General features: G+C 43.0%; 1 protein-coding gene across 1 annotated transcript; it reads left to right on the top strand.

Moving 5' to 3' along the window:
* The first annotated feature begins 6,492 nt into the window (after positions 1–6,492).
* On the top strand, positions 6,493–13,715 carry C5H15orf61 (chromosome 5 C15orf61 homolog). Its single transcript, XM_075276164.1, has 3 exons — positions 6,493–6,549; positions 12,171–12,509; positions 12,990–13,715. The coding sequence occupies exons 2-3, from the start codon at positions 12,173–12,175 to the stop codon at positions 13,115–13,117; spliced, it is 465 nt and encodes a 154-aa protein (XP_075132265.1). The 5' UTR covers positions 6,493–6,549; positions 12,171–12,172; the 3' UTR covers positions 13,118–13,715.
* Positions 13,716–15,946: the final 2,231 nt, after the last annotated feature.

Raw genomic sequence — 15,946 nt, 5'->3', positions numbered from 1 at the left:
GATCAAACCTGCTGATTCCTATTGTCATTTATTACTATACTTAGTTATCCTACATACTGATATAATATGTTTGATGGTTTTTTTAGATTTTTATTATTACAACATTCTACTATGTTTACTTTTATTACTATACTATAAGTACTCTTAGTATATTATCTTATGTATATATTTACTACTATTATATTATTATTATTATTATTATTATTATTATTATTATTATTATTACTAATATTTATTTTATATATCTACTATGAACTCTAACCTACATCCCTATCCCTAAAGCTGTTGATCCAGAAGAAGGCGAAAACCTCTGGACACTTTCAGCCAATTCGTGTCCCAGAGGGAAAATTCCTTCTTGACCCCGGGAAAAGGCGATCAGTCCTAGGACCCCGGATCAAACCTGCTGATTCCTATTAAAAATATACTAAATATTATGTGTATTAAGCATATTATTATTAATATTTTCTTATTAGTACCTGGTACTATTTTATACTTATCATTATTACTAATCATTCTATTGATACATTGCTATAACTAGAAACTACTGAAATAATATTAATATTGTATATTAAATTCTAATTATTGCTATCAATATTACTCTAATTATATATTACTCTATAATCTTTTTTTGCTTTTTTTTGCTCATTATTATTTGACTACTTTTATAATATTACTTTTATTATTGCTATTCTATTTTTTTGGATTTTTAAAAAATTATTCCTCCTAAAGTTATTGGTTTTATTGCTATATTGCTCTAATAATACATTAAGTCCTAGCCCTAAAGCTGTTGATCCAGAAGAAAGCGAAAACCCCTGGACATATTCGGCCAATTCATGTCACAGGGGGAAAATTCTTTCTTGACCCCGGGAAAAGGCGATCAGTCCTAGGACCCCGGATCAAAGCTGTTATAGATAATATCTAATTAACCTTAATAATGATATTATTATATACTATTGTTTCTAAGATTATTATTATACTATTACTATTATTCCTATTCTATAATTGGGCCCTAATTACTATAACTATTAATGTGACTATAATTAATATTACTATAGGTGCTGTTGGTGTGGTGGGATTATACATTACCTGCACCATTGATGGAAGAGAAGGTTTGCCATCATATTCTTCTTTCCTCCGAGACTCCTGTGGATGTAGTGGAGGAGAGAATGGCGCTGAGTCCTTGGTCTTCTGTCCTCTCTCTGGTCTTGAGGTTTCTGACTGGTCTCTCCCTCATTCCTTGTCTCTTCATTTATCTTCTTCTTCCTCTTCATCTTTTCTTCCTCTTCATTGGACTTCTTCGGGGTCTTCTCTTCTTTTTCTACCTGCTTCGTACTCACCTGACAGTTTTGTTCCTCTCTTTGAATCCTCTTTGTCTTGTCCTTCTTCTCTTGGCGCAGCTCACGTTCTTCCTCCAGTGGAAATGGCAGGTATTCCTCCTGGGCTTTGCAATTGGTTGGCATGAGGCGCTCCTTCTTGTAGAGAGGTGACGGCAGGAACATCCTGGAATAAGCGAGGATTTGTCTCTCTCTTTGAATCCTCTTCGTCTCTTCCTTCTCCTCTTGGCGCAGCTCAGGTTCTTCCTCCAGTGGAAATGGCAGGTATTCCTCCTGGGCTTTGCAATTGGTTGGCATGAGGCGCTCCTTCTTGTAGAGAGGTGACGGCAGGAACATCCTGGAATAAGCGAGGATTTGTCTCTCTCTTTGAATCCTCTTCGTCTCTTCCTTCTCCTCCTGGCGCAGCTCAGGTTCTTCCTCCAGTGGAAAGGGCAGGTATTCCTCCTGGGCTTGGCAGCTGGTTGGCATGAGGCGCTCCTTCTTGTAGAGAGGTGACGGGAGGAACTTCATGGTATAGGCGAGGATTTGTAGGTTTCTTCTCCATGTTGCAGGCATAAGCTGAAGAGAGAACAAAACCAGATAATGGGATCAGTCATAAGATATACAGTAACCTTTATGCACATAAAAAATTACAGCAAAATTCCTTTAATCCACCATCAATGCAGCCTGCTAGGTGCTGGATTATCAGATATGCTGGGTTATAGGATTAGCATGAAAAGCATATAAATAAACAATCAGTTTCATCAATGACATTATGGAGCTAAAAATACTCACTTGAGAAAGGTCCCAGTCCATATACGCGCTCCTGGCGGCGGTAGATGTGCTAAGGAGAAGAGAATACAGTAAGTGTCATTTATCAGGGATGGAGCAGAGGACAATAGGACAAGGGATCCGGTTATAATGAAGACACTGACCTCCATATCTCTGCGATCCGTAACTGTCCAATCCGTAGCAAAATCTGTAACCTCAAACACAGACTTAGTCACAGATCTGATAAAGACTCAAACACTGAAGCTTTCCTCATGTCCTGATAGGGGGTGTATGTGCAGGTGTCACCCCCTGTAATGAAACGCTGATATACTATTAATGCTCCTATGACACCTATTAATGCTCCTTAGTAGCCCCTAGACACCTAACAACGGCCCCCAATGGCACTTAGGCAATTAATAATGCTGCCCAATGGTTTTCACATTCCTAATAATGTTCCCCAGTGGCCCTCACACTCCTAGAACTGGCCGCAGACACCCAGTACAGCTCCTCAGTGGCCCCCAGATAATGTTAGGACACAGATAATGTTGAATTAAGACATGCGGCCATCTTCCCACCAGGTTGCTGCAGCACTGTGTTTGGAATTCTCTGATTTACCTCCATGTCACTGCAGAAGCCTAGTGTATGGTCTACTAGGATGGGAGCAATATCAGTACATATACAGCTAGCTCCCCCTAGTGGTGACATATGTCATCTCCCATATATTAAAGCACTGAAGTCCTCATCAGGTTCCTGATAATGTGAATGAGGCCTCATGGGAGATAAATCCGGGCCCGTCCTATCAGATGATGGAGTGTCAGATCTTACCTGCGTCCGGCGTCTTCACCTGCGGTTGTCCTGTAACAGACTGAAGGCACCTGGCAGTTGTTTTTTTTTCAAACTCTTGTCCAGCAATCCCATTGGCTTCTGACCAGTGATGTAAAGTTAACCCTTTCATGGCCAGACACTTTTCTAGCACATGCACATGCTGGTTTATTGGCCCTTTCTTATTGCTTAGGCTAGCAGAATAATACTTGCATCACTTTTTATGTGACAAATACCTTATTAAGATGATTATTTCTCTTTTGTTTTAGTAGGGGTTAACTGTAAAAACGTTAGAAAGTCCATCATATGTGCTGTATAGTAAAGACTGGCACTACAAATCCAAATTTGGCTATAAACCAGCCATATAGTATTATTCTGCCCTTAAACATTGTCGGTTAACCAAACCGATTTTATTTTACAGGCCTATCCTCCAGTCCCTGATGCTGAATTCCTCAGGACCAGCAAGCACCAGATCCTTCTCTTCTCCAGAATGCTGATTCTCCGGCCAGGGCCGATTTTAGACAAAGTGGGGCCCTGGGCAAGTTTACAAGTGGGGCCCAAAATTCCAATGAGTAATCTAAAACACATAATCACTATAAAGTACTTTTCTCTCCACATGATTTGTGCGCACACTGTGCGGAAAACACACGGATCCCATTATAGTCTATGAGGTCCGTATGGTTTCCTAAGGTAACTGCTTTTTAATACGTATAGGTTTCCATTCAGGGGGTCCCCAAGCAGTGTTGGTACTGTAGCTCTTCACTGTCAGAAGGGTGTTTCTAACAGTCAGTCAGGAGCTCTCTTCCTCACAGTAGCGCCTATTGCTCTGTACTGTGAGCGTGGTGAGGAACGCCCCCTCCCCTTCTGACAGTACTCATCCATAGACTAGTACCGGGGGGAGTGTTCCTCACCGCTCAGCGTCATGGCTGGCCGGTAAGCAACGCCTCCTCTCACAGTAGAGCGCTATAGACGCTGCTGTGACTGTCAGAAACACCCTTCTGGCACTGAAGAGCTACGGTATCGGCACCGATAGCTCTTCGCTGGGGGCACAGAACGGGAAAGGTGATAGTGTGCTGAATTCAGTGCAATGTAGGCTTTCTACCGCTATATTAAACTGCATGTGCCCCAGATGGTAAAAGGTCCTCTTTAAGGATTAGGTGCAACAGTGAGATGCAGCTAAAAAACACTGTGGAAAAAAAATAGCGGTGAAACACAATGTATTTTTTCCACAGTGGTTTTTATTGAGCTTTTGTCCCCAGCACCCTGCTGTCCCCGGCCTGTGTCTGTTCGGTCTCATGGTGGCGCCTCATTTCTGGAAATCCTGTACCTAATTGGTCTCGGCGATCACATGAGGTGCAGGACTCCCAGCAAGAAGGCGCTGGCACGAGACTAAATGGACACTGGCGGCAGACAACGGAGCAACGGGGACAGGTGAAGGCGGTTTTTATTTATTTATTTTTTATTTTACACCTCCCGCCCGGCACATGAGATACCCCAGCACATGAGATACCCCAGTCCGACACTGCACAGAGCCTTGCTTTTAGGCCAAAAATTTCAACTTTGGTCTCATCTGAGCAGAGCACCTTCTTCCATATGTTTGCTGTGTCCCTGTATGGCTGGTGGCAAACTGCAAATGGCACTTCTTATGATTTTCTTTAACAAACAATGGTTTTCTTCTTGGCGCTCTTTCATAAAAGCCAGATTTGTGGAGTGCAGAACTTATAGTTGACCTGAGGACAGATTCTCTCGCCTGAGCTGTGGATTTCTACATCTCCTCAGGGTCCATTCACACAGGCTTTTTTTTTTTTCCATTAGAAGTTTATTGAAAATTTTTACAAATTGTAAGACAAAAACATAAGTCAAAAGAATATAATCGGGAATAAACAAGGAGAGAGGGATATGGGGCGATTGAACTGAAGTAGAGGGAGAATCTGGTGACGGTTTGTAGGGGGAGGCGAAAGGGTAGCATGGGGAAGAAAGGAGAACAAAAACTCTGGCGCAGCAGAGCTGCATAGGTAAATCAAAACAATAATCTCAAGTCAATCGCTAGGACATCTAAATCCACGTCATATAAAGAGTGGAGAGGAGAGAGAGAGAGGAAAGAAAAAGAGAAGGGGGAGAATAAAAAGTCAAAGGGGCTAATCGGAGAAGGCAGACCAAAATTCACCAGAGTAATAGAAGTGGTTCCACAGAAGCCAAGTGCGCAGGTGAGAGCTATTGTCACTTTGTAACTCAGCAAGCAGGGATTCCATACTGTAGATCAGGGGTCAGCAACCTTCTGCACGCCGGCTGCTGTGAAACTACAACTCCCAACATGCTCCATTCACTTCCATGGGAGTTCCAAGAACAGCAGAGCAAGTATGCATGCTGGGAGTTGTAGTTTTACAACAGCTGTAGTGCCGAAGGTTGCCTACCCCTGCTGTAGATACTCAGAATCTCCTGAAGCCAAGACGACAGGGATGTGGAGGGAACTGGATTTCCATAGGCTAGGAATCTCAGTTTGGGCAGCAATCAGCAAGAAACCCAGAAGCTTACGAGTATGCTTCCGGAACTTGCGGGGGAAAATTGAGAGGAGCAATGGGGCAGGATCATCCTCAAGGACAATGGAAAATGTTGGAGTTTCATCTCCCATTCAGAATACAGAGTGGTTGGGCTATGCTGCACTTGGTGATCTCCAGTGGTCCTAATAAAATGGATGGAGTGGTGCACACTCAAGCCCAACACTAATCTCTCTGATTCTCCTGATGAATGGAGGTCTGAGTGGTCAGACCTTCACCAATCTACAAGATATCCCCTATCCTACTACCTATTGTTAAGTTAGGAAAAACACTTTAGTCTAAGGCCCTATGAAGTGGGACGCAGCAAAAAAACAAACAAAAAACATGCATTTTTTCTCTGCAGTGCTTTTCACAGAAAGGTAACATCTGCAGACTTTCTTCTCCAATTATACCTATGGGGAAACCGCCAGCGTTTGCGTAGGTATACTTGTCGTGCTGCGATTTCCAAAACTAGTTTGGAAATCGCAGTGTGTCCATTGTGCCTATTTTTTTTTCCCGCAATATATGGACGGAATTCACTACAATGACATCCACTTTGTATAGAATATAAAACGAAACATTTTTTTCCACTGTGTTTACGCCACGCAGAGCCTTAGCCGTAAGGATAAGGTCCTACATAGCAAGCCAATCTCAGCCACTTTGTAGGGACTGTAAAACCAAATTGCGTTATGTGGGGCCTCAGGAAGACTATTATAAAATAGTATATATTATATACGGTGTATACACTAAACATTACTGTGCATGGATCCCAAAACATTGGATAATAAATAACAAATACTAGAACTCATTGCAGAAAAAAGTTGGGATTGCAAATAGAATAACATTGTTTAGTCTGAAAGGGTTAAAAACTTCCTATATATGATTACTATAGACACATGCATATACAGTATATGTGTATCTGATGTGGTGTATAAGAGGAGCACACAGGGCACACAAAGCTACTGCAGCGCCCCCTGGCTGACCACACTGCGCAGGCTCACATCTCACGCACAGGAGCTTCGGCTTCAGCAATTTATATTTTCCGGTCATGTGACTGATCAGGTGGTGGTGACGTCATTAGAGGGCATTCTGCTGTGATGAGGCAGGTGAGGTGTAACCCGGGTAGTGACTGGCAGAGGGGCATAGAGAAGGTCATGTGTAGTGCGGGTGTATATACATGTACATAGTATGTGAGGACACATACAGAAGCCCGACAGCATGTTCTACTACTGAGAATGCTTGCTCGTTCCCCAGTATTAAGCGTGTGCTCTGTATATGACATATACTGTATATATATATATATATATATATATATATATATACTGCATCTCATACACACTAGTCTTGCCAATCTCATGCCTGATGTATGTGTGTGTGCGTATATATATATATATATATATATATATATACATATATATATATATATATACATATATATATATATATATATATATATATATATGTGCCTATTTACGCCTATATATATATATATATATATATATATATATATATATATACACACACACACATGTTAAGGTGATATTCACACGTTATGGACATTTTTGAAGCTGAAAAGTTCCATTGATCTGTACAGTCACAGAAATATCTGCAGCATGCCAGCACTGGAGTCCTGGGTTCAAATCCTGCCAAGGACACATCTACAAGGAGTTTGTATGTTCTCCCCATGTTTGCGTGGGTTTCCTCCCACACACCAAAGACATACTGATAGGGGGAAAAAAAAATACTGGGAAGATGGAAAAAATTCAGAAACGTGTAGAATTAGAGAAAAAAAAAGTGTAAAAAAACAAAAAAAAACCTTTGTATTTATACCATTTTTTTATTTACATTTTTTATTGAAATGGCAAAAAAACAGCAGCTTGGCTCTTTTGATTAGAAACATTTTTTTGTAAGTTTGTAGAGTGGGGATTGTTGGATTCAGAGATAACTACCGTATTTTACGGACTATAAGGCGCACTGGACTATAAGCCGCATTGCCCATGAGCGCCTTATAGTCCGTCTCGGTTCATATATAAGGCGCACCGGACTATAAGCCGCAGTCCGGTGCGCATTATTGTTATTATTATTATTATTGTTATTGAAAGCGGCGGCAGGCAGACTTTGCCAGCGGCCGCTTAACCCCCCGCGTGCCAGCCGCTTCTATTGGAAGTGCTCGGCAGGCGAGGAGGGGCTCTATCAGCAAAATCATGCTGATAGAGCCCAACCGTAAAAGTTAGATTAAACTACCCCCCCCCCGTTTTAAAATAAAAGCCTGAAACAGAATGTGAAACTTACCGAGCGGTGCAGGGTGGGCGGGCATTCAGGCCTCCTCTTCCTCCGATGTTCCGTCCTCCTCCTCCGCCGCTCGCTGATAATGGCCTGGGCGCATGCGCAGTAGTAGAAGCATTATGATATTGCGCATGCGCCCAGGCCATTAGTTCGCGAGCGCCGGAGGAAGTGGTCAGGACATCGGAGGAAGAGGAGGCCTGAATGCCTGCCCGCCCGCCCTGCACTGCTCGGTAAGTTTCACGTTCTGTTTCAGGCCGGCGTGACAGCAGGGCTGCCGGACACTTCCCATTCATTTCTATGGGAGCCGGCATGCGAGCGCTCCCCATAGAAATGAATGGACTGCTTTTTTCCATTCATTTCTATGGGGAGTGCTCGCATGCCGGCTCCCATAGAAATGAATGGGAAGTGTCTGTCCATTCATTTCTATGGGGAGCGCTCGCATGCCGGCTCCCATAGAAATGAATGGGAAGTGTCCGGCAGCCCTGCTGTAACGCCGGCGTGTACGGCTGTGATACACGCCGGCGTTCCGTAGTGTGAATGCACCCTTACGGTGCCTTTTATGTATGTATGGAAGCGGCACGCAGACTTTGCCGCCGCTTCCATCCATATATAAGGCGCACCGGACTATAAGCCGCACTTACGATTTCTGAGGAAATCGTAGGTTTTTATGTGCGCCTTATAGTCCGGAAAATACGGTAATATGTATGTGTCTTACATTGTCCATTTATTTTTATATCTGATCTGAGGAAAGAAGGGCAATTTGAACAAATTTTTGTGCTTGTTTTTTTTTTAATTTTTATTGTAAGGGCCCCTTCACACGGCGTAAGCGTGCCGCTCATTTAGACACGTATACACGTGTCCGAGCGCAGCGCTTCAAAACAGAGCCCATTGATTTCAATGGGAAGCGCGCGTATATCGGCATAAAAGGGGATTTCCTATTAAAATCAATGGGCTCTGTTTTGAAGCACCGCGCTCGGATACGTGTTTAAATGAGCGGCGCGCTTACGCCATGTGAAGGGGCCCTTAGATGGTAATACAGGACTGGAACTATCTGCGGAAACAGTACAGATTACTCTAATAGGCCGTGGCCCCACAGAATGTAAGCGCCACAACGTTGGGCCTTAGCCTAAAAGGGGTTGAGGCAAGAAAGGGTTTAAAAGTAAAAAAAAAAAAAAATCTCTCTTCTTAGTCCCACTACCCAATTTTCATTGCTCCAGACCTCTCCATTGTTTTCTGGATCTGGCACAACTGGGAAGACATTACCCCCATGTGGCCATTGCCACCAATCACCGGCCTCAGCGATCACGTGCTGGAGTCAGTTACATGACTGCTACACCACCATAATCTCTGCAGTAGTTAAGTTAGGGCTCGTTCACATCTGTGCCCGGGGTCTCTGTTTTGGAGGTTTCTGTTTCCTGCCCGAAACTGGACAGGAGATGGAAACCTGCCGGAATCTTTCAAACCCATTCATTTGAATGGGTTTGGAAAGTGTCCGACCATGAGCGCCGGTGAGCGTTTTGTGCTCTCTGCGGTGAAACCGTTTTTTTAACCGGACACAAAGTCGGACATGCAGGACTTTGTGTCCGGTTTAAAAAAAAAAAACGGTTTTGCTACGGAGAGCACAAAGCGCTCACGGCCAGACACGGTCTGCCAGATTTCCGTCTTCCGTCAGCAGAAGACGGAAAACTGAAAACGTAGATCGGGCGAGTCTGCTGCGGTCCATTACAGGCCTCAGCGTTTGCCTCTCCATAAACCGCACATAACTAACCGGCCTTAGCAGTGACAGGGTGTAAATATCTGATGCTGGGGAAGTCACTGGGTTCCACAATGATCAAGATAATGGAGGCGTAAAGGTTCCCATGGCTGATCTACGTGGGACTGTTGATAAGGCAATCTTTAGCAATCCCTTATAGGTGATTGGGGCGGTGGCCAAACACATTCAGCACGTCTTCATTCCCATGGTCCTAGCAGCTATCAGACTATTATTCAATAGGGCTGGGATCTCAAACACGCGACCTGTGGGCTCCATGCAGCCCACGGCCTTCTCCCTGGTTTGGGCGATCCAACTGAATCGGTAGAATGGGGAAAGAAGAACCTGACCCTGGCTCTAAACCTTTCTGACTCTTTAGGCTGTTGGCCACGTTCGCTCTACTCCTCTCCTTCCCGATCCGGATGCATATATGTCACAGTTGTGTACCACGAATAGAGAACGAGTGCACCCGGGAGGTTTTATACAGTTTAATTATTAAACTGTGGCGTCATCAGTGGAGGCACATTAAACTGATAGGGGCCACTAAACTGTACAGGGACACAGGAAGGAATGCAACCTGTTGAAATTGTTTCTGTGTGTGGCCCATTTGCCCGGTGGAGTGTGAGGCCCCTGCCCTAGATGGAGAAGACCCCTTTAAGTATCCCTGCCTGTAGTATGTGTAGGACTGGCGGAGCGCTCGCCTCCGGTAATTAATCAGCTCCTTGTTTATTTACTGCAGTAAAATGGCAGGTGTTGGGATGTATTAATCATAGGCAGGCACAAACAAGGCCGCCCTCACCTCCATAATTAATAGCGCCACAGCCTTCTCTTTGTGTGCTAATAAAGAGGAGTGGAGACAGTTAGCAACTTTCATGTCTTAACAAAGCCAGTTAATGAGCAGCAAAGGCTTCTCTCTGTTATCCGCTGCAGTCACTATGCTCTTCTGCAGGCACTGAACTAGAACTCCCCGGGAATATCACTGACAGGGACTGCACCTTTATAAGAAGTGATTCATGTACCCGCTCCAGGCAGGTGGTGCCCAGAGATTAGATACATTATATTTTGTATTTGGAATCCCTTCAATTGTCGATGATTTTCTGTCTCTGGAATGATTGCTGTCTGCACATCTTGAAGATGTAGGTCAGAAAAGGTACTATGAGACAGTCTTTGCAGGCCACCTTTGTGTGTGCAGAGTTCTATAGACAATACATGCTCTGGGGAAAAAATTTGCAAATAATTTCTTCTTGATGGAAAAATTGCTCTAGCTCCACCTTTTGAAGATTCCAAAATGGAGATGATAATGTTTATAGGGGTTTTCCCACCAGCAACACTGATCGACAGGATAAGGGTCTGATCACCCTGGGACCCCAGTAATCATAAGAACAGGGGTCTGCAAACCCTTTGTGTGAATGGAGTGGTAGTGCACCTACATGATCACCATTCCAGTCACTTCTGTGGGGATGGAGCACTTTACTTGAGAGTCTCTGACAGTCCCGTGGAAGAGAATGGAGCGATGGTCACGCCTGCACATTACCTCTTCATTCACACATTGATTTTAGGGACCACTATTCGAGTACTTACCCTCTAAACCCCTTTAATAAAAAAAAACTGGATGACTTCAGGTTGATGGTAATGCTCCGTTCTTTCGCTAGTACAAAGGGAAGGAATTAAAAAAAAAAAAAAGTATAATAATTTACAAAAAAAACAAAAACATAATAATTTACAAAACCTCATGAATGATATCACTCAAAGTTTTGACATCAAACCCAAACTTACCAAGTTTTACCAAGACTAGTGGAAATAGAGGCGATCAGTTGCAAAAGCTCAGGTTTTTTGCCCTCGTTTTTGTAAGACCCTTTGAGGAATATTCAGACACCTTGGTTGTTATGGGCACATTCCTTCACTTGCACTAGTTTTGATAAATCTACTTTGCTTTGAGTACAGAGATTTGGAGATATTGTCCTTGATAAGCTGTTTTGGCCAGTGGGGTGACACTTTATTAAATGGGGTAGGTTGTGATCGTTGCCTGGCCGTCTTGGGCTGGCTGGTAAGTTCATTATAAGGTGTTTGCACTTTTTATTTTTTTTGATTGGAGGAAATATCATTTATCTAGTCTTTTTGGAGAAATGTGTAAATGTATGGAACCATCGACCATAGGATTATAGCATCATGTGTTAGAGTATATGAGCTAAATGACAAGTTGCACCAGAAGTAGCAGAATAATCTTTATGAAGCCAACTTAAAGGGGTTGTCTGGTTTAGAAAATCTATTTTTATTTATGCTATTAGTAATTCTACATTAATAGAAGGAAGCATGGAGAGTGGTTACAAAGATTCTCTCTGTCCTGCATTACACAGACAGCCAGTTTCTTTCAATGGGCATTGTGCAATACTTGATTTCCCCTCAGGGGGCGCTTCAAGGAAGTTGAACACTCGCTGTCGTGTTTTCCCACAATTTACAGCTGATTCAGAGATCCCAACAGCGGAACACTTTGTAATCTGCTTATTGTCAAGTGACCCTACTAACAAATAGGGATTGTCCAAAGTGGAGAACCCCTTAAACCTAATCATGCAACATTTACAGTTTTGTTTTAACACGTGATATGGTTAAATGCTGCTTATCCTTGTTCTTTGCAGTATATGTCTGCTGGTCTGTGCACAGGATATTCACTTTCTCTCTTGTGTCTTGCAGACATGCTATTGGTGAAAAAAGTCCATGACACGTTGCTACGCATGCTTCTCTTCCCAGCTGTGTCCTTCAGGCATCCTCGTCCCGACGCCTCTGAGGTCTTGACCCAGCATCTTCTGCAGCGGGATCTACCACACTGGACTTCCTTCTGTGTCAAGTACAGCACTGTTAATAATGACCAGTTTGGCTTATCCAACTTCAACTGGGAAGTGAATGGCACAAATTACCATATCCTCCGAACGGGCTGCTTCCCGTTCATTAAATATCACTGTTCCCGTGCTGCCCCCCAGGACCTGCATCTTCACAACCACTTCTTTACCACGCTAAAAGCCATAAATCTAGGTAAGTGATGGAGAGATGCTGTAATTACACCCCACACACTCCATCCTGCCTCCCACCCAAGGCTTATTAAATATTTAGCTTTATAAAGGCCATCAATTGTCTTTTCAAACAGAATATGTGGAGCGTGGCTTCCTGTGGCTGCTTATCCATATGGCTGGGATTAATTACTTTGCTTTATTATCGCAGCTTATTAAAATCTCCCTTGCTGCCGTTGGTTAGAACAGCCCATTATGTTAGCGGGTTATTATGGGTTTCATATTAATCGCATTATTATCTCTCTGGCTGCCTTTCATTAGTAAAGCTGCAGAACGCCTCGAACATAAATAAATAAAATAAAGTTGTCCCTTCATTGCTAGCACAATAATGGGGAAGCCTGAGATGATGGGATGTGAATGCCGAGCAGTGCATGATAAGGTAATGACCGCGCGTCTTCTCTGTCTTCTACCACTGGTCCTGATTGGTTCTGTGTTTGCTCGGCAGGGATCCCCACTCTAATGTATGGCTTGGGATCCTGGCTGTTTGCCCGAGTTACTGAGACTGTTCCTACCAGCCGTGGACCAGTGACCATCTACTTTCTGATCAAGGAGGACAAAGGAGCCATGTTCTGAGATCAGGACCGTCTTCTGCTAACCGTGACTTATCTCTCCTTCCTTTTCACCATTTCTGTACTTTATTTTTGGGGCACCTTGATTTTTACCAATCCATATAAAGTGAATGTCAGCTCCTTACATCCATATGAATAGCCTGTCTCCTGTTCAGGTTTTATTCAATGACTGTTTTGTATAATATACCAGAAATATTTTCGGGTTACGTTTTCCCTTGTGCTCAGGATTTTGTAAATATAATAAATATGCAGAAACAGTTTATATAAGTGCACCATTCATCTGGGCACAGCCATGTTTTTAGTTTTGCTGGTATAAGACCAGGGCTGCACGACGACATGAATATCGCAATGATCTAATGACATGACATAATATGACCACAGTATTCGGGGAGGGGGGGTGTCACCCGATCTTTTTATTTTTAGCCTTCCTTTGTGCTTTCACTCAGTCTTGACCAGTTGTAGGCCATAAGGTTTTGCCTTACACACGACTGTAATAAAATGGTTTTTAATTACCTGAGTGAAAGCAGCCTCTCCTAGTGTCCTCTCCCGAGCCGCAAGCAGGGCTGCTTTGATTTCGGATAACATGTTCTGCTGACTATGCGCACCTGATTTCCAATAAATACAAATAACGAGGCCTCGTGTCCGATCAGCGGCAGAGCAGGCTCCTCCGAGAACGCCTCTGACAAACTGCTTCATCGACCCGGCTGCTGTGAGCTGCAAGCTGCATTAAACAGGCGTTTGATTTCTTGCCTAACGCTGTCACTGTGTAACAATTAGGCAAATGTAATATTTTCTTGTATTACATGGAAATCAATGCACCTTTTGCTCCCATGGAGTTGATCATGGTGAGAGATGAGCTGTCACGGGTCAGAGGTCAATGGGACAATATCATTTCTCAGCATGGATAAAGCTGTTCTTCCATCTGTCACTGAGACCTCATTCACACTCCAGAACTGAACAGGTTGCAACTTGCAGACAGTGAAATCTTTCTTATGTAAGTCAGTACTATTTGTACTTGTAGTACAGATCAAATACAGCAGGTAAATCCTGCAGGGAACAGTGTAGGGGAGTCACTTTCTTTACACGTTCTCCAGTTCCTTCTAGAAGTTACAGAATTACAGACCAAAGCTTAATAGCCATCTGGTGGGTAAAGGGTTAGTGGTTGCCGACATGGGCTGTAATTGAAGCTTGGTACCCGGATCAGATCCCTGCCACCTTTCAACACTCTGTGTCTCTGTATTTTGTATCGTCATACAGCTGGGGTCAGACAGATAGGGTGTCCTTGAAATGAGTCTCTCACTGCTGAAAGATCAGACCCTCACAGGGCAGATAGGGTGAAATGATTGCAAGAAATGCCAAAGTTTGCTTTCATAGATGGTAGAAAAGGTCAGGGACAAATCACTAGGTCCTAAGAATAGAAGGCAGACCTGTAACAATTGTTACCGGCCATGTTTTTTGCCCTGTAAACCAGTAGATAAAATGATTAGACCTTTACCCTTTCTTTTTAAGCACCAAAAATATTAACCCCATTTGAACACTTTCTTAAAGGGAGTGTTCACATTCTGCAGACCTTTCCCATAGTGGAGCCTTTACCTTCATTAGGTGAATGCTTACAAACAAAACTTTTTCTGTTGGACTTCTTGATTCTACTAAGGCCTGGTTCACATATGCGTTCGGACCATTTCGTTCCCCTCTCTATGAAAAATGCAGAGAGAAATTTCCTGCAAGCAACGCTTTTCTCTCTGCATTTTTCAGGCAGTAACTGAGTGGAAAACACACAGACCCCAATATACTCTGTGTGGTCCGTGGGTTTCCTAAGGTAACCATTTTTTTATGCAAATTAGGTTTCCGTTCGGGGGGGGGGGGGGTGTCCCAAGCGGACTCCCTGTACAGAAACCCATGCGCAGAGTTGAATTGGGCCTATACCAAACTTGGGTTACCATAGCATCCTAGTGATCTTAGAGTGAGTAATACCATGTGGAATTGGTTATTCAGGTTTTGCAACAATACCATAAAAGTGGATGGATTTTGGTTCACTGTTTCTAGACTATCGGATAAAGTGTATGAATATATTCTAGTAAGCCAATCCTTATGCTTCAAGGGATACAAGAGGTATCTGGCTTGGCCAAACCTATATGGGGTGCTCTTTAGTGAGAGGGGAGAAAGTCGCTGCCAGATTTCCCTTGCTTTTCTCCCCTTGAACAAAAAGATCAGGCATGTTGAAATCCAAATGCTCCATCTTTATCTCCTCCAACATCTGTTATTGGAGGAGAATTGGGAGGCCACTATACAGATTAGATAGTCGACCAATCTGCCATAGTTGGTGACTTCAGCCAATGCAATATGCGTAGCTATCACAAGGGTCCTTTTCACATAGGCAGATTTTCTGTTCTGTTTATTGATATAGTAATTGCCAATTGATGGCGATTAATTGTTTAATTTCCTGTTTCCATGGGAAGGTAGGTGTGCTGACAACCAAAAAGCATATTTTTTGAAAAAAATTTTTATTGAATTTTCAATGTAAAAGCAGTTATAATAAAATAAGTGATCACAGTACCAAAGGCAAATGGTTGGCAGTCTAAAGCAAAATATCAGAACACACATGCCTCATATCCGGCCTGAAGCAGTAGGCTTTTGTAAAAGATTGAACCAACCAAGCAATATAATAAAAAATAAATGTGTAAAGATATTCAAAGAATGTAGAAATAAGAATCAAGAGATAAAATTTAATCTCCAAGATCTGAACATCCAACTTGGACCAGACAACAAAATTAAATGAGAGGGAAATTAACAGCAATGATAATTCTGTCCGCCTCATATGAAGAAGAAGGAA

Source organism: Leptodactylus fuscus, chromosome 5 (genome assembly GCF_031893055.1).
Source record: "Leptodactylus fuscus isolate aLepFus1 chromosome 5, aLepFus1.hap2, whole genome shotgun sequence".
Taxonomy (NCBI): Eukaryota; Metazoa; Chordata; class Amphibia; order Anura; family Leptodactylidae; genus Leptodactylus; species Leptodactylus fuscus.
The sequence above is the reverse complement of the archived record's forward strand: the minus strand, read 5'-3'. Positions and strand labels throughout refer to the sequence as shown.